Here is a 23,840-nt window from a genome sequence, read left to right on the forward strand (position 1 = left end):
CACTTTTGTCAACACTCAGAGCTGGACACCTGAAAAAAAAAAAAAAAAAAAAAAAAGAGATAAAAAGCTGGCAAGCACTAATTGACATCCTCCAATTCCATGTGGGTGCTGTTGTATGGTGTATTTTATTTATTTTTAGGAAAAATATGAATACAGTCCCCACTTCTGCAGATTCTGCAGCTGAGTTTCCTGTATTTGAAGAAGTGTCAGGAAAAGGCAGAAGTGTCACAACAAAGGCCATTTCCCTGGTAGAAACCAGCTCCATGCTCAGGGTTCTTTCCTGCCAGGTGAGTGTCACCCATGTTGACACTGACTGCTGGTGGGGGGCTCTGAAGTGTGGATGAAAGCTCTCCCAGTGACAGAAGCTCCCCTGGTGCCAGAGTTCCAGAAGGGCAGTGAGGCTTCTTCTGTCCCATGCCAAAGGGAAGCACTGGTGTGAAGGTTGCCCAGTTTTTGGTGAGACTTCATGGTGAGTACAGGTGATGGGGTCTGCTCTGAGAGGGCATCTTGCAGTGTTTCCCATCTGCTGCTGGCAGAGAGCAGCTCCAGCCTGGGACAAAGTTTCAGCTGAAGACAAGTCCGGGGCTGCAGGAGGAGTAATAATGACCAGATGGCTGCTTTTCTGGTTTAAAAAGATGAACTCAAAGGTTGGTAGCTCTTCATAGCCAAGTGATATTACCAAAGCTACCAGCAGAGATTATATGCTCATTTCTTTCTATATGCTCATTTCTTTCTTTCCTAATTTGCTGCCAGAATTCTGATGAGTTCCCCTTCCTGGTTTTCAGACTGGATCTTTTTTTTTTTTTTTTTTGGTGCTTCAACTTAAAGTTTTGACTGCTGAAAGACATCAGTTCCTATCACATGGTTTGAAACCTGACAGCAGGGACTGTGGATTGTGGATCAGTTGAGAGATAGCAAGTTTATGCTGCTGTATTAGGAAAAATTCATCCAGCTTTGCATCGTTGCTGTTGTGCCTTTCTACTGTCATAACCTAAGCATTAATTGCTCTCCAATTAGAAATACAAAATATGAAAGGGAGCTGAACTGCCATGCTCCTAAATGCCCTTTCTAAACTTTAAATAGATGCATATAGTCATCAGGCTCAGCAAAAATGTAGCAAATATCAGATTATTTGTATTATTTGTCTTAATTGTGTATCAGATGTCTTCTGCCTAGGAGCATCATGAATAGTTTCAGCAAGAGACAGGGTATTTGCAGAAGAGTTCCCTTTATTTCATAACACTAAAGCACACAACCATTAAATACATTTGACACTCCTACTGTGCTACCTAAAAAGCTACACTTCAATGTACACATGGCACAAACCTGGTGGTGTCCACTTGGAACAAGTGGAACCTAAAACAAAGCAAAGGCTTCACATAAAAATAGGTCTTACTCTCTGCAACTGTCTTCTTAAAAAAAAGGATGGCAATGATCAGACTGAGTGACAAGAAAGTGGATTACTGAAGCAACAATCACCTCCCAGATTTAATGCAGAATGTTATTTTTACCAGCTCATCTGCAGATGGCACAAATGAAAGCTGATTAAGGCAAATGCTTCTTAAGAAAGGCGTTTTCTTGTAAACAACAAGGAAATGAAGCCTATGTTTTTTTTCTTCATCAGAAGCTCTTTCTCAGGAGTGACACTTGCTATATTCTAGGCCCTTGCTGGGACCCTTGCCCCTCTTACTGCTGCTCTCCCTTTCTGAAGGGTTTACGTGATGTTTTGTGGAATTCCAGCTTGCAGCTGGCTGTGAGGATAGCAGAGCTTTCTCTGTAGGAGGCTTCAGCAGCAAAATGTGCTCCCCCAATGGCCTCTCTGGCCTTCTGAATGTGCTTGGCCTCTGGGCTTTGGTATCTGACTGGCAGTGTAGTGTCTGCAACATTTTGTGGCTCGCCTCTATCAAACTAGTCAAGACAATTCCATTAAAAAAACAAAAAAGTGAATGTGTATTAGAAAAAAAGTTACCTTATTTTAAAGCTGTAATAAGAAAATCTAAGCTATGCCTTCATTTTAAGAGCTGCTTTGCACAAATTCTTTGATCCCAAACTAATTGGTGCCTATTAATTAATTGGCACCTAATTAACAGCAACATAAGTCACTAAGCAGTCAAGTTTTTTTTTAAGGGGAATTTCCTCTTGGAAGCAGAGCATCTTCTCATGTCCTGACTTGGAATTTTCCTGCTTTTGTAATATATTTGACACCTTTGAAAGGCTTGTATTTCTCTCCATACATGTCTAGGCGATTCACTTTCAGTCCTGAAAAAGACAAAACCAAGTGCAAAGTTGAAAGCAGAATGCTAGAAACCATGTCAGTCTTGTCTGAAAATCCTGCTTCCTTCAAGCATGTTGAAATTGTTTGAAGTTCATTTTCCTGCTATTCTTATCACCTGCTCACAGCTGCCCTGGGAGGGCAAGAACTTTTTTCTCTTGTACTCCATGAGCCAATATTCTCCTGCCAAGGGATGAAGTGCTGAACAGCTGAGTCTGTCTTCTACACTGCACTCATTGCCACTGACACAGCTGAAGCCAAGGACATGTTTTAGAATTTACATTTTTAGTGATAATTTCAAGCCCCAGCAAGCCCCTGCTATGAGCTTAGGAGTGCTGGTAACTGTTAAGCAGATAAAAGTTTGGAGTTGTTCCCTGTTTTCTCACAGGCCCAACACCTATAGCATCCAGCCATTGGATCCATGATGTTTTGCTAGATAAAAGCTACTGGACTGCACGTGTGAGAAGAAACTGCAGGATTCTGTGTCTTGTATGACAAGACTTAATCATTGATTTACTCAGCAAAGTAGTCTAAGAAGCAAAAGGACCATAGGCTGGTACTTACCTAGCAAAGTATTACATGCACTACCACAGATTCTCCTCTACAATCTTTATTCCTTCTCCCTCCATGCAAATGTCTTTGCTCTGTCAGGGTGTTAATCTGCCAAGCTTGCTTGCAGAAGCACTTTACACCTAGACAATTCTCCATTGTCTGAATCCTTATTTGCTTTAAATTTACTTTTATGCTTACCCTACAGACTTCATTCTGATGCAGATTGTTTTGAAGATGAAAAACCAACCAACTCCAGAAGGAAAAAATAAGAAGGGTATTCTTTAAGGGAGTTTTTTGAGCATAAGAAAGGGCTTTAGTGGTACAAGGTTAAAGCAAGTCAAGAGCAGCACCCTAAATCATCATCCATCACTCTTCACTGAAAGGATAATGTTGCAAGGATAATGCACAAGTCAACAAAGACAAATCCATTCTTCTGTGCACTTCTCAAAGTCTTTCTTGAGCAAAAAAAAGAAAAGGGAATTCACAATTCCCACACAATTCCCAGCAAGGGGAACTGTCAAGTTTGGGTAAACCAGACTTTTCCTTTTTGGACTAAGCTGATTTTGCATCTGTATCCCCAACAGTATCAGCTTCTGACTTTGTTTTCTACTGCTCCTCATTCTGTCAGTACCAATTTAATGTAAAACCCCTTCACTCACCTGAAATTGCAAGCTGTTGTATCTTAAACTGGATGTTTAAACTGGGATTCTCCTCTGGCTTGGGGGCTCCAGACTGCAGGTTCACTATGCCCTTCAGGTTTGGTAGCTTTTGAGGGGTAATTTTGCCAACATCCCATGCTAACACCTTGTCAGGAAACAGAAAACAGTGGCAGTAGCATTCCAGAAAATAACCCATGAGGTCAAGTTTATGTCAAGCTTTGAGTCTGCAGGCTGGGTACAGAAAGTAGCCTGGTAGTAGTGAGAATTATTCCACTGACTGGAAGGTGGCAGGTTTGGGCTTCTGGAAGTACACTGGATTCTCTTTTCCAGCACTTCTTTTGCCCTGTCAGGGAACAGGATAGTGTAACTTTCATAAGGGTCACTTGTAAGAAAGTCCCTGGGGCCAAGTTGGCCTTTAACTTATCCTCAAGAGGGTTGTTCTGTTTGTTTTTTATTTTCTTTTCATCACAAACTGGAAATTATTGGTAAATGCAGAAAAATGTGAGTTCTCCCTACTTCTCAAAGCTTTTGCAGTTACAGTCCACCTAATTCTTGCTAAAAACAGTATAATTTATTTGTGCAGAGAGGAAAGGAGGCTTCAAGTGGTTCTGTTGGTAGTTTTGTTTTTAAAAGACCAAGGTCTATTCCTTTTGCAACAAAATGTTACTTGGAGAGCTTTCAGTTACAATTCAAATCAAACGCTGGCTGAGATATTCCAAGGGCAGCAGAAAGCTCAGAGCAGGGTGGCAGAGCCAGCAGAGTGGCTTGGCTCACACTGTGTTTCAGCAAAATGGTTCCTGGGTACTAAAAAGTTTCAGGAGCTTTAGGAAATTCAGGTCTCAAACCCCAGCTGAGAGGCAAAAAAGCAGTCCCAAGATACAGGTTTTCAGACCCTTTGTTTTCCTTCCTGTGCATCTTCAGGCAGATCTTTTGGAAGAGTTTTTTGTTTAGTTGGGTTGTTTTTTTCTCCTCTTGTACTTCCTGTTTTTCTGGCTACCTATTTTCAAGTCTCTACTGCATTTTCTCCAGATAAGTATGTTTAAAGGAATGAAGATTGTAGGTTTCATAGATGAAACCACCAGCAAAATACTACTGTGTCCACTAAAGAAAAGTATTAGTGGGTGAAGGAGCAGAGGAAAAGGGAGGAGGGAAAGGGAGAGAGGAAGGGAAAGGAGAATGGAAAACCAGAAATCATTACTGCTGTGTAGCTAAGTTTGGAGAAGCAGCTTTTCAAGAGATTTTTAATTCATAAACATCTGCTAAAGTTGCCTGCTAAGTGTGGAACAGTGCTCTGCAATATGTATGACTTGTTCTAATGTTGTCTTAGATGTTTGAATAAAGAAAAACTTCATACTTACTTTAGTAACTGGGTCAAATGTATAGTTGCCTTGTGTAGCAGTGAGGTTCATGTTAAGTACAGCCTTTGGCATGTGAACTGTCATGATAACTCCTTCTACTGTTTTCCCCATATTCTGTTTTGGTCCAATGGTAACATCAAATCTTCCTGAAGAACTATTTTCCTTAAAACTGATCATGTGTTTCACATAGACAGGAATTGCCACCAAGCTGAAAAGAGAAGACAGTAGCTGAATGCATCCTGGCTACTTCACTGCTTGAGAAAACAAAGCTCTTTCTAATAAACAGTTCTTGTGTTTCTGGCAGGCATTCAAGTTAGAACCACTTTGCTTCAAAAGTGAAAAGTGATACTGGGCTCTTCAACATGATTGCTGAAGTGATTGTACTAGCAGAGGATCCCAGGGAAAAAAAAAATATTTCCTTCCACATCACTTGTCCTGATCTCTCTCCCTCCACCTGTTTATTTCTTAAAGCCATTTCTCAGAACAGCCACCAGTCAACTCAGACTTAGTTTGCAAATATCTGCAGTCCAGACCCTTTGCTTTATTCTTTTTATGACAATCAGAGTTCCCTGTGTATACAGAGACTCAGCCACAAGGCATGTAGCAGCAACAATTGTTACCAGGATTGAATAACCCTATATTACTGTCAGGTCTGGTTTATCTCACTGGTTTATCCCAATGGTTGTTGCATACCAACAACTCACTAAAACCTGTTCTCTTGTTTTAGTGGGGACAGAGCAACAGATGAGACAAAACTCAAGAATGAGCATTTTGTTAACTCCATCATGAGGAGTTACTTGGATAGAAGGTGCTAAGTGGTGTATCTGAAGCAGCAGAGTGGCTAAACAGAAACCTACTTCTGTGAGCTGACACGGTAGGAGATGAGTCTGAAATTCCCATCAGGAGGAATAAAGGAAAGGACTCGCTCAGACTCCCAGCGCTTGAAGCGGATGCAGGGGTGGAAGCTGACGTCGTCCAGCAGCCGTGGGTTCTGTCAGGAGTGGCAAAGTGGTGAGTGAAACCTCTTCAGGTACCAGCAGTCTGAACCACCCACTGGACTACCCACACTTCTTGTTTCTTAAGCCTCTAAATATCATCCCCAGCCATTATCAGAGAGGTGGCACTGAGCTAGATGGATTTCTGGCTTCACAAGTTCCTGTGAGTGTATTTTTATGTGCAGACAAAAGCCATCCCAACTAGTGAGGAGTGCAGCAACCTCTGCAACATAATGCAAACCTTGTTATTTTTCATCATTTTAGTGCATGGAGTAGTGATTGTGGGCTTAAAATAGTCTTAACTCTCATCATTAAGAAAAAGAAATCCCGAGCAATTAGAAATGCCAAATAGATGATAAATTTACCATGAATGAAAGAGAAAGATCTGGCATTCCTGAGAGCTTAATACATGAATCAATAACACCTTGGATTTCTGCAAACACTGTGGAACCTGTGGGGAGGGAAAAAAAAAAAAAAGACACGACTCAAAATTAGTACTAGGGGCTGAACAAACATTGTGAACTGCAGCTAAAGGTCACAGATGACATTTGCACAACATCCAGGAACATGCCAAGTACAACCAGGAATGATCATTCCAGTTACCTGTGGCCTGGGCAGCTTGCTAAAATCTGTGAGCCAGAGCAAACAGGTTGTCCCAAATCAGTTAACTATATTCCTGCCAGCTGTGAGACAGGACTTGTACTGGATGTGTTTAAACTGGTTGCCAGCAATGAGCAAATAAGAATTTCAGAAAGTGCAAGCTCTTGAATCTTCCTCTCTTTCTTCCTTGTCTCCAGAAAACTAGCAAATTATGTAGTGGTGCAGGGAAGTTGAAGCACATTAAAACACAGTCAACTGGTGTTATGAAGTTCCAGACAACCTTGGCTTCCAGATGTATGGCTTGTTTAACAGTGGGATTACATATTAATCTTGATATTAAATCTATAGCAAAAACCACAAACAAACAAAAAAAAAACCCAAAGCAAAAATACCAAGCATTTTATCTAGAAAAGGTTTATTTCCTTAAATGCTGTGTAAGGACAGAAAGGCATGAGCAGGACTCTGGACTAGTCAGTCCTACAAGCAAAGGTTATTTTAGAAGACATGTGGAATCTAGAGCTGGTTAAGCCAAAGGGAAGGAGAAACTGTGGGTTAACACTTTGCCTTACCAGAAGGGATCTTGTTTTAGATGAAAGCAGTTAACCATATCCCTATGAAACAAGGAAACATCCCTGTTCTAGGGAAGCAGCCATATCTATTTCTTGGGTCTAGGGAAGGGCAGGAAGAAAGATGGTTGAGTTGCCAGTCCCAAAGGGATCAGAGCACAAAAGAGTATCTATGACTGCTGCAGTGGATCCTCAACAGGAAATTTAAACACTCAATAGACACTGATTGGACTTGAAATACATACAGAAAAACAAACATTGTCTTGACAGCCATCAGGGTGTTCTGACTGATTGCTGCTGCTTTTAGTTCCAAGACAGCCAGAATAAGAGCTGCACAATAGGTATTTATGACTCTCCAGTTCAGTAGTGGCCAAAGTGTTTGAGTTGGTGTCTGGAACCAAAAGAACATTGACTACTGCTATGTCAGTAGCACTGAATGAAGAAATCAGAGCTTTTCCCCACACCACCACAAAATGGTGTCATGCACTCTTGAGCATTAGTAATGCCCCAACAACAACCAAACCAGAAGGCTCCTGATCACAGCACTGCAGTTCTCTTTCTGGATTAATCTTTTCTACTTCTTGGCACTGGCAACATTTGCGTAAAACTTACCAGATTCCTCCTCAGAATTAAATCTCAGATTAAAGATTTTTGTATTTGGAAATATCACCTTTCATTTACAGAAAAGAAAGGAGTATTATTATGCTTCACAGTATCTGGCTCCAGCTTATATATAAAAGAAACAATGCTGTCCAGTTATTTTGCACCACATTTTGTCTTGCTATCAGAAAAAAAGCTAATGAAAGTTTTTGTCTTGCTCATGTGAGGGCCTAAAAGGACCACAGTAAATTGTTGGCAAGAACAATTGGAGATAGTTTTCTCATCACATTTAAAACTTCCATTATTTATTTTCCTATCTCTTAAGGGATAACCTATATACAAACAGAAAACATGTAAGTACAGAATATTCCTTGTGGATGTTCCTGAAGCAGCCCAGAGCATATTACTATTTTAAGATGAGTAAAAGAAATACATTTGGGCAAGTCATTTTAAATTGTATATTTCTATTTAAGATAGATTCATCTATAGAAAACATGCAAAAAAGGAGTTAAACTGTATTTTCTCTAAACATCAGCAGCTAAATGTAAAGAACCAACACACAGAAATGCCTTTTCAAGGCATCTTACCTGATTTGTCTATAATTGCATCAATTTCTTCAATGACATCAAAATAAGCTTCATTGTTTGTGTATTTTACCCCTGCCCTGCGCCAAGGAATGTTGGACAACTGTCCAGTGGGAAGAGTGTCACCCACGTTACTGCTGCCTTAAAAATGAGAAGGAACTCAAAGTCAGTAATTGATTACAAGAATGTTTCAACTGCCAAAATTAAGAACCAAAGCAAGATCTGCCCCCAAGAATGCAGACTAGAATCAAGACTGATTAAATTTCATTCATTTTAGGTGACACGAATGCACTTTGAGGATATGTCCTGACTTAAAAGAGTTTTCAGACTATATTTGGCAGAGCACAACACAAAGCTCATGTCAGCAGGAGGCTGGAGTGGGAGCAGATGTGGGGCTCCATCTTGCAAAGCATTTCATCACTACAAGACATTACAGCTCCTTTTGGGGGCTTTAAGAACACTTCTCCCTTCTCTGAAGAGTTTTAGCTGCCTGCCTTCAGGGCTGTATCAAGACAAACCTGGAAGGAGCCTTGGGGAGAGCTCCCACCCCCTTTGCTTGGGAGCTGCTAGGCTGAGGCTTTCACCCCTGGTACCCACCTGCAGCAACAACAGCCACGTCTGCACCTGACCATCTGCCAAATGGATCCAGACCTTGGCCTGTAGACTTCATTTTCTGGCTTGACTTGTTTCTGTTGGACTATGCTGACAATCACTGAGCTACAGATGACCCTGTTATCACCTGATCCTCACCCTGACCTGTTGGCTCAACTTTGAGCTCCTTAACAGTGATGCCACTGCCCCAGCCTACCTTGCTGTCAGCCTTGGCTCTTGGTTCTTAATATCACCCAGTGTGGGAAAAGGGCTTCCTGAGCTACTTAGGTATAAAGTAAACTGTTTATTCTTTAAAATATAAAAAAGAAAAAGCTTATCACTTCTGGGGCTTAAGTGACTAATCTTGAAATCCCAGTGTAGTGAAAACAACTCCCACCTGCTCAGTACTGAGCTTGCTGACAGTGACAAGATGCAGGCCACCCAGGGCAGGTGCTTTAGGCTCCCAGAGAATTCTAATAAGGCTTTAGATAAAACAAGAGGATTTGATGCTGCAACCCTTGGCTTCAGAAGTCTTAATTCCCTTGATAGTGGTGTATCTCCTCCATTAACATTGTATATATCTTTTCAGAAGTATAACAGCTACCATCCAAAAAACACATTAAAAAAACCCAACCAAAAGAAAAAAAAACCAACAAAACAACCCCATAAATTAAAACAGATGAGATTTACACTCAACAATTAAACCACATATGCCACTTCAAAGACCAGCTCCTCCAAGCACTACCTCTGTGTGGCCCTGCAGCCCACATTGCTCCCTTCTCTAACACAATGTACAGGCAGACATCTCACATATCTCTGACCCCATGTGACACCTCCTGGTGTACCTCCCTTGCACCCCTGTGCCAGACAAGCAGATTCCACCAGCTCAGCTGACAGACATTTGGCTCTGTCAGTGCACAGCCACTTACAACAGTGTGAAACCAGCTCCAAATGTGAGGGATTACTGAGGGTGGTGGGGAGGCTGAAGACAGCCTATTTGTTTCTCTTCCTGATATCTGTTCCCAGACAGCAAAGATTTATTAGATAGAAGTTATATGCCTTTCTACAATGATGTTCTTATAAAATGCATAACCTTCTCCAATGCCCCTCAGTTATTCAAGGCCTGGGGCTAGCTCTGTACCCTTCCCAGAGCACCTGTCTCCAGTATGTGCTGTCTGTGCTGGTTGCTGCTATTCCTGAGGGACTTGGGCAGCTGTGGATGGACTGGGGATATCAAGGGGGCCAGCCATAAATTGAAAGTAAAGAGGAAGGTGCTTTTATTCAACTCTCACTTTACAGATTCACCCCAATATGATCTTTTTTAGCTAGGAAGCATGATGGGGCTTTCTTTTTAAGCAGCCAGGCTCTCCTGAAAAGTTCTTTTCATACCTGTGATGGAGTTGACAACGGAGCGCAGGATTGTGGGAGGCTTGATCAGCTCCTTCAGGATGTTAGATTCTGTGGCCAGTGGAAAGCCATTGTCTAACATTTCTTCTAGAAGTTCATACACAATAACTACATTGTCCTTAATTGCAGTCTCAGAACATTCGCCAAAGTAATCCTAAACAAATCAGAGATTACAAAGGAGAGGATTTTTATTCCTGTTAAAATGCTTTGCAAAAGTTTGTTTGTTTTTTTGATTACAGAAGCCCTCTAATCTATCAAGGAATTTTAGTACCTAAACTGGCTAGCTACTTCTGTACCCTGATAACATCATTTGTTAAGGTTACATTTATCATCTAATTAGAAATAAATACAGTGGGAAGGGGAAATCAATCTGGTTTACTAGGATATGTGTTCCAAAGGTTCCCCCACTTGTGAACATAAACGCATTTTCCGTTAGAAGTCTCTTGAAAAATAAGGAGATTGTCTTTTGGCAATGCTCAGTCTTCACAGAGCTTCCTTTATTTACAGTATCTGTGAAAGGGGTTGAAAACTGACCCACACATCACAGATCATTCCTCCCTTCATGATTCCTTTTCATCTGGATAACATGAAGAATACAAAAACTTAGAGGAAAGAGCCAGCATTTACAAAGTGAGGTTTGTGCACTGGTAACCAGAAATCAACTGAATACACAAAATGTACCTTCTATTCTTTTGTATTCTTATGAACCAGTGCTTGATTTAAAAATTGCAATGGGGAGGGAAATGTGCTGAGAGGAGGGTTTATTACCTTTCTGCCAGTGAAGTTTATGCAAAAATTCCTTTTGAATCTTTTCAGTTTTAGAATGATTTAATGGTGACTGACCTGGAAAGTGTCTGCTACTCGGTGCAGGAACTCGATTACAAAGAGTGGTGGCACTTCTGTCTGTATGACAGACACAAAGAAGATTTTATCCCGATAGATGCTGATGAGGTAGTGATGAGGTGTTGAGATGACAGGAGGCACATTCTCAACATCGATCGCTTTCTCCTGAGCTTCAAAGAAATAATCACACACAGACTGGCTCACAACGCTCTTCCAGTGCTTCTCCAAGAAGATATCACCAGAACAGTTTATAAGAAACAGGCTGTGGATCATTTTCTGTTGGAAACACAGGCAAAGAAATAAAAATAAACAAATGGGTTTGAGGACTGACATTATTTCTTCTCCCAGATTCCCTTTCTCAGAGTGGTTATTCTTTACTAGCAGGCACTGTGAATTGAAGAAAAAGATCTGCTTTGCTGCTTTTCTTCCAGTTGCATTTTCTTTATTCAGAGGAATGTTCCACCAGGAAATATTTCACAGTGGATTAAGGCTTACATTTCACCATGTAAGCAAGAAGCTAGCACCCTTGATTTCCACTTTAATCCCTAGTTGGTATTTGTAACTTGTTTCTCAAAGAAAAGCTGTTTTTCAAGGAAACTTATACATAAAGTTTCCTATGGCAGTGAAGTTTGCATAACATTTACATGCTTAACTAAGAATTGCCCTATCTTAAAGCTACAGCTCTTTAGCTTGTCAGCTTTCAGCTACTGAACTAGAAAAGTGTTTTGGATTTGTTGGCTGATTAGTCTTTTACTTACAATCTATGCCAAGCTGCACTTGGATAAAGGGTTGGAATTCATTAAAAAGACTCCAAGACTCTAAAGTGCATCTTTTAGTCTGACTAAACCCAGCCCAGAGTTCTAGGCTGACCTCCCAGCACACTTGTAACACTGAAAAATGGTCTGGCCTTGCAGATCTTGACTAAACAAAAATATGTCTTCCACAGCTCACCAGAGAAGGTGAAAAAGGACTCCTAAAGAAGGTAGTTAGCATGCTATTTCCCTCCACCTAAGTCAGCAGATGTGGGAAAAGAGCCAAGATCCAGCTTTCCACATTCTCAGCTCCAGCTGCTCTTTCACATGCATGACAGCAATGTGCTCATCCTCACTGGGGCTTTGCCAGGGCTTAGCTACCTCCAGCTAAGAGCACACTGCCTTTGGTGGTAGACACAGAAAGACCACTGGTCAAAATGTGGACAGAAAAATCCAACTCAGCCAATGAGACACAAGAGGAAGGTCTTTTGGAAATTGTGATTGCTAACTTGCTTAAAGAGTGTGAAAAGAAACCAACCTACAAAGTGTTACTGCATCTTTCTACTGTATCTCTCCTGGACCAAATTAAAGAGAAAACTTTAATACTGTAAGCACAGCATTCTTGTAAAAGAGCCTTGAAACAATTGCTTTAATCCAGTTCAACCAAACATGTTCTGAATTTAGCCAGCTCTAAACAGTAAAACCCCCCAAAATCTCCTGGATAGACACCCAGCAGTGGCAAGCATAATCAACCACTGAATGTCAGTATTGTTCCACACCAAGGCAGCCCAAAGGTGATCAGCTATCAAGCTTGGAAAAGTTCTCTGGACATTTTAATGTGGATACAATAGCATTATCTGTTAACAAATGTAAGACCCTGTTCCTGGTAAATGTACACAGAGCTGCACAGCAGAGCTTCAGTACAAGCATGATTCCAGTTCCAGAGAACCTGATCTACAGCCCTCTGTGGAGAAGCTATGCTGGACTGCAGGCTGCTTCAGAGAAGACTCTGAAAAAGTAGCTCAGGTACGTGTGACAGAGTGCTTTTAATTTTCAGAAATGGCTGTGTTGCTCCCCATATATTTTTAACAAGCACAGCCAGGCAGCAAACCCACAGAATCACAGGGCAGCAGCACTGGAACACTGCCCTCATTTTACTCACCTGCCCCAAGGTGCCCAGGTACTGCCTGTGTTTGTATGGACATTTCTGTGGCCTTGAGATGAATAATTGGAGCAGCAAACTGGCCCAGGGGACCATGTCTGGTAGCTTACAGCTTGAGAGAAACTGTGCAAGCTGACCAGTAAAATCCCACCTAGCTGCCTCCCCTGTCTGCTAGGTAGGAAGATGGGGATTACAGGATTTCCCACAATATATGATTATTCTGCTTCTAGCATACCAGTTCCCTTCAAAGCCCCTCACAGTTCTGTTTGCTTCCCTACTGACTAGGATAAGTTGTCCCAGCAGTAATGATATTAGTCTATTATATGCAAGACCAAGTAATTTGATTTATCCCACACATGGTCAAACAATTGGCCTTAGCCAATAAAAGATGGATTTCATGTTGAGTATCTTACAACTGGCACTACTAAAAACAAATCCCTTATGTGAGCTATTATTTAACAAAAATTACTGTGCTCCCAATTCTGAAGATTTCCCTGATAAGCCTATTTGTGAGTGCCAGATTTAATTTCAGACATGTAAACAGTCATTTCTCAGCACCCTACCTTCTTTTATCTCATTAGAACAGTGGATTTAAAAAGAAAAAAAAGAAAAAATGCTGAACATAAGAAATCAATCTAGTAACACTAAGCTTCCTCACACCAATAGGTCAAGTTTAATACTCGTGGCCAAACAGCAAAGCATGTTAAGAGCTGCAGCACTTTGAGGGTAAAGGTCTTGAACCAGTTTGCAAGTTTAAAATAACAGTAGCAAATAGCACACCACCAAAATTTAAGAATCCTGAGAGCATCTGTGCAGCAACAAACACATCCACCACTTGGAGATGGAGGCATAAAACCATTCTGTGTAAAACACCAAAGTCGTGTTTCTAGGACTATTTCAAAAGCACGTGCCTCCCATCTCACTGCTGTTAGACCTGCCTAAGAAGCAGACTGAAGATGGGAGTTATTATTTGCATCTTTAGTCCAGAGTAAGGCATTAAAGTTCATTTTTACTGGGCTGACAGCCTTCCATACTACTGCCTGACTGAAAGGCATCTCAGACACACTGCAGCAACAGGGAGCTCAGCAGAAGTTGTGCTGCTGCTTCTCACAGACTTCCCATCCCTGCTCAACTACATTAAACTCCAGGTGATTCTTTGCAGTCCTTTCCATCCTACCAGGATTTGAAGTCCTCAGCGAAGGACTAAGTATCTTAACTAAGGTGCCTTCAGTAACTGTTGCCGAGTCTGTATCTTTTGCCTAACTCTGGATTTTGCAATGCTACTATTTTTTCAGTTTCTTGGCTCAGAAACATCTGGACTAAAGTCCCAGCAGGCTGACAAGACAAAAGTGGAGCTCATTGGCAAGAGGGTGAGGCTGCAAGAATGGGAAAAAAGACTGATTGCACTTGCTTGTCTTTTGCTGCAATTACGTACTCTAAAATGTAATTAATGCAGCAATACTGTTACCAGCTGCTTTTCCATAACACTGAGCTGAATTACAGTCCAAGCTCTGAAAACCAGGAAGAGAGGAATTTATCACTGACCTCTGCAATGCCCTTTAGAGCTAGTAATAATCACAGCAAAAGGGCTCCAAATGAGCCCTGGGAAAGTATTCCACAGCTTCCAGGTTCCCTGTGTTGGGTGTAGCTTTTCTGAAGGGTGGAAGGACTGGGGGGGGTGGATGATCTGAGCCTCTGTTATGTATTTGTGGAAATGAACTTCTAGTGAATGGAAAGTAATCAAATGCTTAAAGCAATCCAGAGAAGGCAATAAGCTAAGCTAAGCAGTTCTATTTCTGTTTTAGAGATAATATTTTTGCCACAATCAGCTGGTCTGTAGCTTACCTTTCTCCTATAAATTCCAGATGTGTCACAAATGTACCACAGATGTGGCAAAACCAGACAACCTTTGCTCCCCACCTCCCCAGCCTCATTCAGCAGCTCTGAAAACAGCAAAGCTGATCAAGAGAAGTCCTTGAATGGCATTTTCAGGACAGCCAACACAGTAGCTCTGAACATGCATATGAGTGGCTGAACCAACCTGACACAGCAGCACAAGCTGTCATTTCAACTGCTACACCTGGAGGTCTCAGATCTTACTGAAATGCTAATGCTCTGTAACTTCACAATTTCTGCAGAGCTCCTGTCATTGTAAGGGGTATCTTACTGCTGCTGCTCAAGTGTCATTAATCTTTTTACTTACAAGATGCCCCTGGCTTAGGTATCTGCACATTGGAAAACCCTTTTCCAATCCTTCCTAAGAACTGCTTGGTGTCCCTCTCTGTTAATCAAGCAAAACTCCCATGCTCAGCTCAACTCTAACTTTACACCATGAAGTAGTTGTGTCTCTGCAACTATCCAGATGCATATTTTATCTCTCAGATCATCCCTATTATTAAAGACTTTGCTTCCCAGATGCTCAGTAGACATTTATTTATCTTTACTCTCTTCTTAAGGCACTGTTAGAAACTTTCTGGAATTGTTTTCAAAAGGAAGTAGCCCTTTGAGAATACTCTGAGGTTGTCTTAAATCAGTGTTTTTTGCTATCCATAACAAAATTTCTAACTTCCCCCATGTTTTTATGAATAACAATCACAGCCTGCCCAAGAATTTGTGCAGTGTTTCATCTCCTGACTGATGAGCTTTCCAATAATACATTTGCACGGTGCCTTTGTTCAATTTAGTTCCAGTATAAATCTTCTAATTGCTGGCAAGATGGTTCTGTCTCTTGCCAAGAGAAAAGTATTAGAGTCTGAATAACTGCAGTTCCCTTTAGGGCCTGCAACAACAGAAAGCCTGGCTGTAAAAGCTAAAAAAGCAAGAGTTTATGAGAAAGAGGAAAAAAACCAGCAAGCAAAACAGCAAAACACAGCAAAGCAATTAAAATTTGATGGCTAGAACCACATTTTTACATGAAGATGGACCATTTCTAACACAATTTGCATACAAATCAGCTGTTTTAGGACTATGAAGGAACCAGTTGGGAAAGTCACCCTCTCAGAGCAGTACTGCACAGACAGGACCACATGGCCACAGGTAAGGGGAATGCCTTGTCCCACACTTACTGCCACCAGGATTTTCAGGAACAGGCTGCTAATTAGGCTCATATTCCAGCCAAACCATGGAGAACTCTGAAGGGCCAAGGCAGCAGGATTCGATTATAGGATATAAAAGCCTCATCTCAATTGTTCTTTACAAAGATGTTTTCCATTGTGCTCTCCCCATTCACTCCTAAGTCTGTGGAGCCAGAGTGGCAGTGCAGCAGCTTTGTGCTGCTCTTTTTTCATGGGCTCTATTTTAAGAGGCACTCAAGGTTCCAGAAAGGACAAGCACTGTGCCAAAGCACCATGCACTACTGAAATCCTAGAGCAGAGCCAACAAGTTATCACTGGAACCCTGCTGTAAATGGCAGCTCTACACACACATGTGAACTCCCAAACACAGGTGGTAAAAAGAAGGTAGGTAACAATTTTTACCTCCCTCTTCCTCCATGAGAAGAGAAGAGAACTGCACTCTGTAATTCTTCCATCCTATATGAATAAAATCAGGCTCCCCAATACCAAGTCTTAAAGAGTTCCTGTTAAAAAGCAACCTCTTATTAAAAATTTATTAACTAAGTTTTGAAAGCTGTACGGGAAGCTGGAGGAAAACAAATGGGAAATTAGAGGAAAGAACATTTTAAAGAAGTTTCATTTGGTTTCTTCCCATTATTACAGCCATGAAGCAAAGCTGCCACTTGTCACCTGCTGTTCAGCCCTCCCTACCTCAAGGACTTCAATTTCTCCTTCCTGCATCCTCATTACAAGGTTTCTATTCAAAATTCTTAATGCAGAACTGCTTGTAAGGAGAGAGCTTTGTCTGAAAGAGCAACTGGGACTTAGGTGGTGCAGAACTACCTTGCACAATGGGAAATTTAATTTCTGGACAAGTACAGACAAACTAGAGGGTATGGAGTGGTCTTATGTTTAATCTGTCATCTGCAAGAAATTTTCAGGTACATACACAAAGACAGGAAAACATCTCCTTGTCCTATTCCCCATTTTTTTTTTTTTTTTTTTTTTTTTTACAAAACCAGATTTGCTTGCATTTTTGAACTAGCACCCAACACATCACAGATTAAATGCTAGACAATTACAGTGACACACAATTCAGATGGGTTTGTTTTTTGTTTGGTTGGGATTTATGTTTTCTATTTGTTTGTTTGTTTAATAAATGAGTAGCCATGTACAATTTAAACCTGCTGGAAAGTACCAGGTGAATCATTCCTGTAGTTGGCACTGTCAGTTCTTTTGTAAAACACTGCTTCCATCATTTTACCTCTTTCAGGAGTAGTTTAATTTGCATATGCTTTTCTTGCAAGATATCTTTTCCTCTCCTATATTGCTGTCTGCCTCCTATGAACACATTTTCATTATTCAGGCGCGATTTTTGCCTGGTTGTTTACACAATAGCGACATTTAACAGGGAAGCTATTCCTCCTGCTTGATCAACGCCTAATGGTGACAAATTACTCACCGCACTTAAAAGAAGGTAAAAACATTGTGACTTCAAAGTAGAGCAGCACTGGAAGAGAACAAGCCACAATCTCCACCCAATTACCCCGTTAGGTACTGAAGGGCCCAGTGGGCAAGATGAAATTGGATTGATTTGCAGAGCCGATAATGCAAATCTACACTCGGGGGGCTGGGGGACACACCCTTGCTAATTAAGCAGGCACAAGAACCCCCAATTCTGCAACTGTGCTGCTGACGACAGACTGAGGTGAGCTGGGTGCTACCCCTCCTGCACAGAGCCTTGCATGGGAGCTCCTGCATCACCCTGCAGGCCCGGGGCCGTCTCCTCTAGAAACGAAACCAAATTATCTCCCTGGGGATTGATCTCTTCTCCTCCTCCTCACTCCTCAGCACTGCAGAGAGTATCAACCCTGCACATCCCCCCTGGGAGCGGGACACTGTCCCCAGGAGCTCCTCCAGGGATGGAAAGCAGGCCCGGCAGCTCGGGCAGGCACAAGGCCTGAAGGCTCAGGAAGAAAAACCAAAAAACAAAAAACCCCAAAAACCTTTGTTCTGTTTTATTTATTATTATTATTCAAACACGGAAATAATCCGTATTTAATCGCTCTCGGGTTTAAGGGGCTGCCTCCCGCTGACAGGGATGTCACCAGTAGCCGCCACCCGGCAGCTCCCCTCAGGCGAGGGTCCCGCGGTTGCCGCCGAGGCCCTCCCCACCGCTTCCCCCGAAAACACGGAAACCAACTTCCCCACGCACCCCCACCCTCCCTCTCAGCGGCTTGGGCCCTCTACACCCCACATACCTCCCCCGGCCCGGTGCGGCCCGTTCGCCCCGGCCCGACTCGGCCCGTCCCGCTCCCGGGGCAGCGGCCAAGATGGCGGCGAGGCCCGGCGAGCGCGCGCGGGGCCGCCCCCCGGCGGAGGCGCGGGCGGCCCCGCGCGCTGCCTGAGCTGAGCGGCGAATAACGGACACCTCACCCCCCCCTCAGCACCTCACACCGCCCCGCCGGACACACCGGACCCGCCGCCGCCAACAACCCCCCACCGCCCACCCGCCACCCCCTCAAGGGACACGGAGGGGCTGCCTTCAGGCGCTGGAAACAGCCGGGCGCGCGGTTCGGCAGCGCAGGGCCGGACCCGGCAGGAGCGTCGGGCGGTGCGGCCTCCCCCTCCCCGTCAGGCGCCAGGCGCGGCCGCCCGCCCCGTCGCCCCCGCCCCCCCGGTAGCGGTGCCGGCGCGGTCGGCGGGGCGGGCCGGGTCTGGCGGGAGGGCTGAGGTGAGAGGAGAGAGAGCCGCGAAGATGGCAGCGGGGGAGCCGCAAGCTAAGAAGCTCAAGCTGGAGCAAAAGCAACTGAGGTAACGGGCGGCGGGAAAGGGGCTCTTCTTCACGGAGGTGCCCCGCGGTATAACGGAGGAGGGCGGCGGGGTTGCTGCCGCCGGTGAAGGACGAGACACGTGCTGCTGACGCCCTGTAGCCAGGGGAATCACCCCGGGAGGATCCCGCCGTACCGGGCCGGGCTGGGCGCGGTGCGGGGATCCTCCCGGCGGCACCGGGCACGTGTGGAGGACGTAGCGGGGCAGTCCCGCGGGGAACGGGGACCCTACCGGGGCGCTTCGGAGCTCCGGGCTGGGGGGGCGGTGGGGGGAGAGGGGGAGCGGCATCAAGGCGTGTGGAAACGCACCCCCGGTTGTCACCCCCGTGCTCCTCGTCTTTGGAAAAGATTCTCTGAACGCCCCGGGTAATACCCTCGAGGGAATCTCTGCCCTCGTGAGACAGGAATTGAGTTGTCTGAATCCCCTTCCTTACCAGATAAATCGTCTTCAGGACGTGGAGTGGTTTTTAGAGTGTTTTTGTATTGAAATAATCTGTGTGCCTTTTGCGATGCTCCCTTCCTGGAGTGATACGGTACCGCTGAGCGAATCCCATCTCACTGACGGCCTGCCCAGAAACAAGTCGCTTATTTTTTAAATGTCAGAGCAGGAAAATATAGGGTTTCTCAACGTGTGAAGCGTGGGTAGAATGAGTACTGAGAGAGCTGTAGTGAGGCTTTTGTTGGTGCAGCCTGTGGTTTATTTTCTCGGGATGGTTGGGACATGAATATAACTGTAAGGTAGCTGTTCTCCTTCCAAGTATTCAATATGTGAAGAGGATTAATGGCATAAGATCCCAAATTACCTTGGCAATAACTAATAACTTTCTCAAATATAGCATAGGAAAGATGTACTTCAGCACTGAGATGAGAACAGTCCCTCTCAGTACTTATGTCCTTACTGAAAGAATTAATCCTGTTAAATTTGTCAAAGTCAGGGTACTGGCTCCTTTGGTAGCTGAGTGACTTTTCAAGTCTAATAATAGTTGACAAGCTCAGCTGCAGAGAGTGGAAGAGGAAAAATATAACTGGGCTCAGAAAGCAAATAAGTGGCAGGTGGCAGTGTGTGGTTGAAATTAAAAAGCAGCAGTTATTTCCATGGGCCTTAATGTAAGAAGCTGGTGATTGCAATGTTGGTAAAGCCTATTAGAAGAAAGTGCATTTTAGCTCTTTCAAGGCTAAACATGAAAAAGTTAAAAACTGTTGAGAGTATTTTTGAAGTAATGAGTTACAAATGTGAAGGCTGTTTGTAATGGAATGAAAGGGCAAGGTGGCATGTTCTGCTAAAGACTGATTAAACTGAAAATAATACTTTTGTAAGGTGTGACAGGTAAAACACGAGCAGGTGAAACACGAGGAACGTTGTTAGAACTTGTATAATCTAATTCTATTTTGAGTTATTTCAAGATGAAGCATAGACCAGACTCCAGCTCGGTTTCACAAGAGGAGAAGTGCTGTAATTACAGTGGTAATCAAATCAAGTTAATGTGTGCTGTGGGTCACAGGCTGGAGTCGTGAAGCTGGTGAGGTGGTTGGACTAGGTTTGGCAGACCTCTGCTCTCCTTTGAAGAGAGCAGCAAGAATGTTTGTTTGGCTGAGTGGGACTTTGCCCTGTGTTAAAAGCCAGCATGGAAGGTACTGGAATGGTCGAGGTTCCTTGACTTGGTTGTGTTAGCTAATGCAAAGCACTGATACATGTGCTGGGGGGAGGTATTTGCAACAGTTTACCTGCAGGTTAGAAAAGAAGTGAGAAATCACCTGGAAGTTTTGGGAGGTAATAGCTCTGTATTTGTTGCAGCAAGAATTAGAGGAGAACTCCTTGTTCTCCACATCTAGATCTGAGACTCCAGTCTTCCCTTCAGAAGACCATTTTTAATGAACTTGACAAGGATGGTGTTGCACTTTATTATTCTCCCATACAGTATGAACCACAATACTGTAAAGAATGATGTAAATAATTTCAGTTCCATTCTGTAATATAAACCACACCTTGTCAACAATAACAAATGTTTTCTTCTCCTATAGCTCATAATTTCTGTCTCAGAGAGAGAGAGGTTTAATGGATTATTATTATTACTATTATTATTGTTATTATTTTAGTCCCTTTTGATCCTTCTAGACAAAGGAGAACAAATATTGCTTCCTCCTGAGGTAGGCAAAGCTGACTGCCAGGTTTGGTTGAAGTTGTTTGAGAGCAGTGTAGGATGGCCAGCTTTTTGCCACCCAGTGAGCAGAACACAAAGCTGGGGAGACCCAGACCAGGGCTCCCAGCTCAGCAATGTGTTGTGCTGACATTAAACTGCAGGATGGAAGGTTTTGCATTGTCTGTATTGATGGGTGCAAATCCCTCCTAAACCCAAGAGCTTTAGGCAAGACCATGACTGCCTGCTGAGTTGTTTCAGGCTTCTGACTGCCTCCCAGCTGTGTGAAATAAAATATCGTTGTGTGTGTAAACTGGACTGTTTGAACAGAAAATAGGCTTGCAAAACTGGAAACAGCCTGTCACAGTGGTAGCATCAACTTGCTAGAGACATCACAAGGAGAATTGCTAAGGGTTTGTGTCCTTTTTCTCTTTGGTTTGGTTTTATCTTGTGAGTCTGTGGAAAACCACAGACTTGCGTTAGCAGATGGGTATAGTTAGGAAAGAATTGGGGCATTTTCTGTAGAAAAGTTTGAGCTTATATCTACCTATCTGTGTAGAAATATGCATGGGTGCAAAGAAAAAAAAAAATAATAAAGGAACCAACTTGTGAAATCCTCTGCTGCCTTCTGGGCATTCTGCAGCTGCTGTATTGATTGAATAGTGGTGACGTGGCTGGCTCTTTGGACAAATCAGTTTATCTACACAAAGACAATGTAAGCATTGAATTTGACAAATACGTTATGCTAAAAGTACAAAGTACAATATTCCTCTTCTTCTGTTACTATTGGACATCTCTTCCTTTTCAGAATAAATTGTCAAACACACTGTAATTGTTAGCAAAAGCAGTCCTTTGTCATTACTGTTCCACTAGATTTTAGACAGCTTCACATGGGTGACTATAAAAAATATCAGTCATTTAATGCATTTTTAATTTTCTTAATAAGCTGGCTTTTAATTTAGCTTATTTCTTCCTCATGTCTTTAGAAATGGAAGAAGATTCTGAATATTTTGATTTAGCTGTGGCAAAGCTTTCAGAATTTAGTAAATAATTTGTCATTCTCTTTTATAATCTCTGCCTTTTTTTACTTCTTTAATTTCACATCACTCCCCATTTGTGTTCAGTTCTGTTTCTGTCGTTGTGGCTTATACTTTTCTCACTTTCTAGTTTCTCATATCTGTAAATCTGGGTAACTTTTTGCATGTCAGTCCTCTTAATGGCCTCTTAGTACAAAGAAAGATCTAAAACACCAAGCACCTTGCTGTCTTTGCTGCCAGAAGAATAAAAGTGGTAGCCTTTTTCTTGAGATGGAGATTTAGACCCTTGTAAAAAGCAGACAGACAAATAACTTTGGAAGACAGTAGCAGCAGACTTTGGTGATTTTTGCTTTACTTAGGACACAGCAGCAGCAACCTTCCCTTTAAAGTTGTGTTGACAGAAATGTACCTGCAATTGGCATGACTTGCTGGATGGAAAATCCCTGGCTCTTAGAGTTGAGGAGCTTGTTTCCGTTGTTCAGATCTGGAACTCTCAAATTACTCTTGGGATTGACACGTGTCTTCACCTGCTCTTTGATGTCACCCACTGAGATTTCTAGCAGCGCGTGTCGTGTTTCCACCCTTTTTTTGGATTGGAGAAGCTCGTGGTGGTGTGTTCATCCTTTTCATTAAAATAATTGCTTGCTTTACGAGAAGGAGTCTGTAACCTGAGGGAAGAGAGGTCATGGGAAGGCTCTTTCTGCTCTGGACCATGACCATTTATTTCGTTATTGATGTTGCCTGCAGCCCACCTGGCCCGAGGAGTCATACTGATGAACAGCAATGGTTTAGAGGTCAGAGTCTTTGCTGCAACCTGCAGAAATGTTCAGCTCTGACTGGGTGTGCTGCCTCCCTCGAGTCAACATTAGCAGTCGTGTCCCTAGAGCTGCTTCCGTGCTTGGTTACCCGTGGGAGGGGAGCCAGTGCAGACATGCCTGCTTCATCAGGAGTCTTGAAGTGCCTGTGAATTTTTCTGAGGTTTGCTAGTTCCTTCTTTTTCAGCTCGTGACACAGCTTGTATAGAACTACTCATCTAGTTGGATCTACTAATATTCCTTGTAAGCAGGCAAGGAAAATGCCTGGAAAGGAGACTTGAGTGAATGTAGAAGTAGTTGGAAGCAGTGTCAGTGCAGAAGCATGAAATGTGCTCTTTGATGAACAAGACTTGGCTTGTTGGCTGAGGTATATCTTGTGTGAAAATGTTTGCAGCAAAGCTCTGGCTTGTGATTCAAGGCTGTGATATTGAATGTGAGTAGTTACTTACACAGGCACTGTACACAAATATTTCACAAAACCAGTTTCAGAAGCAGGGAATGGGTTGCTATCTAGAGGTCATTAATTAGTATTTGCTGGCAGTGTATTGGAAAACTTTATCTTCTCAAAAAAAGTAAATTTATCTTGCAGATAGAATGTTTTCTCAAGGCAGTTCATTTTTTTCTGTACATATATTGCTTCTTAAATTCAATTTACGCAGTAGCATTTTTATGTAATAAATCTCAAAGCATTTTGTGTGAAGGGGAGAAGTCTTTGGATATTACTCAGAATTCAGTGAATGGAAAGGGTTTTTTCAGTTTTTAACTGTAATAATTTCTGTAATGATTGCTTGACCACAGTCAAAGCTGTTCCACACTACTTGCTGGCTTTATCCTGCCTTGGGTTTCCATTTACCAGTGAAAGATTTTTGTGGGGTTTTCTTCCTTGTACATTTCATGGTACAAAAGAGTTGTGACTGTCTCAAGGGCTAGGCTATTTTACTAGAATAAGATAGAATAAAAGCATAGCTGTCTGAAATATAGTGCAGACTTAGATATATAGATTTTCCTTTGCTCTCACAGCTGCA

General features: G+C 42.8%; 2 protein-coding genes across 11 annotated transcripts in view; one reads left to right on the forward strand and one right to left on the reverse strand.

Annotated features, from left to right (window-relative positions):
* Nucleotides 1-123: 123 nt before the first annotated feature.
* On the reverse strand, nucleotides 124-19,574 carry AP3M1 (adaptor related protein complex 3 subunit mu 1). Of its 9 annotated transcripts, none has more exons than XM_071748231.1 (10): nucleotides 18,256-18,414; nucleotides 11,979-12,181; nucleotides 11,028-11,303; nucleotides 10,167-10,338; nucleotides 8,190-8,327; nucleotides 6,202-6,287; nucleotides 5,699-5,832; nucleotides 4,842-5,049; nucleotides 3,484-3,628; nucleotides 124-2,259 (listed from the first exon to the last, which is right to left on the reverse strand). In XM_071748231.1, exons 2-10 carry the CDS (start codon nucleotides 12,018-12,020, stop codon nucleotides 2,159-2,161), a joined length of 1,302 nt encoding a protein of 433 aa, XP_071604332.1. In that variant the 5' UTR covers nucleotides 12,021-12,181; nucleotides 18,256-18,414; the 3' UTR covers nucleotides 124-2,158. The 9 variants fall into 9 exon arrangements, 7 of the variants coding, with proteins under 7 accessions (XP_071604332.1, XP_071604333.1, XP_071604335.1 ...); XM_071748232.1 differs by lacking the exon at nucleotides 18,256-18,414 and adding an exon at nucleotides 16,007-16,292; XR_011726733.1 differs by lacking the exons at nucleotides 11,979-12,181; nucleotides 18,256-18,414 and adding an exon at nucleotides 19,260-19,574 and having other exon boundaries at nucleotides 3,484-3,826.
* Nucleotides 18,674-23,840, forward strand: part of ADK (adenosine kinase) — a 233,514-nt gene continuing 228,347 nt past the window's right edge. Inside the window, exon 1 of one of the 2 annotated variants that reach the window (XM_071748240.1) lies at nucleotides 18,674-18,808. In XM_071748240.1, the coding sequence (XP_071604341.1) occupies nucleotides 18,753-18,808 (56 nt within the window). In that variant the 5' untranslated portion in view covers nucleotides 18,674-18,752. Of the gene's footprint in view, nucleotides 18,846-23,840 lie in introns of both variants that reach the window. The other variant, XM_071748243.1, reaches the window with a different exon arrangement.

This window comes from Heliangelus exortis, chromosome 7 (genome assembly GCF_036169615.1).
Source record: "Heliangelus exortis chromosome 7, bHelExo1.hap1, whole genome shotgun sequence".
Taxonomy (NCBI): domain Eukaryota; kingdom Metazoa; phylum Chordata; class Aves; order Apodiformes; family Trochilidae; genus Heliangelus; species Heliangelus exortis.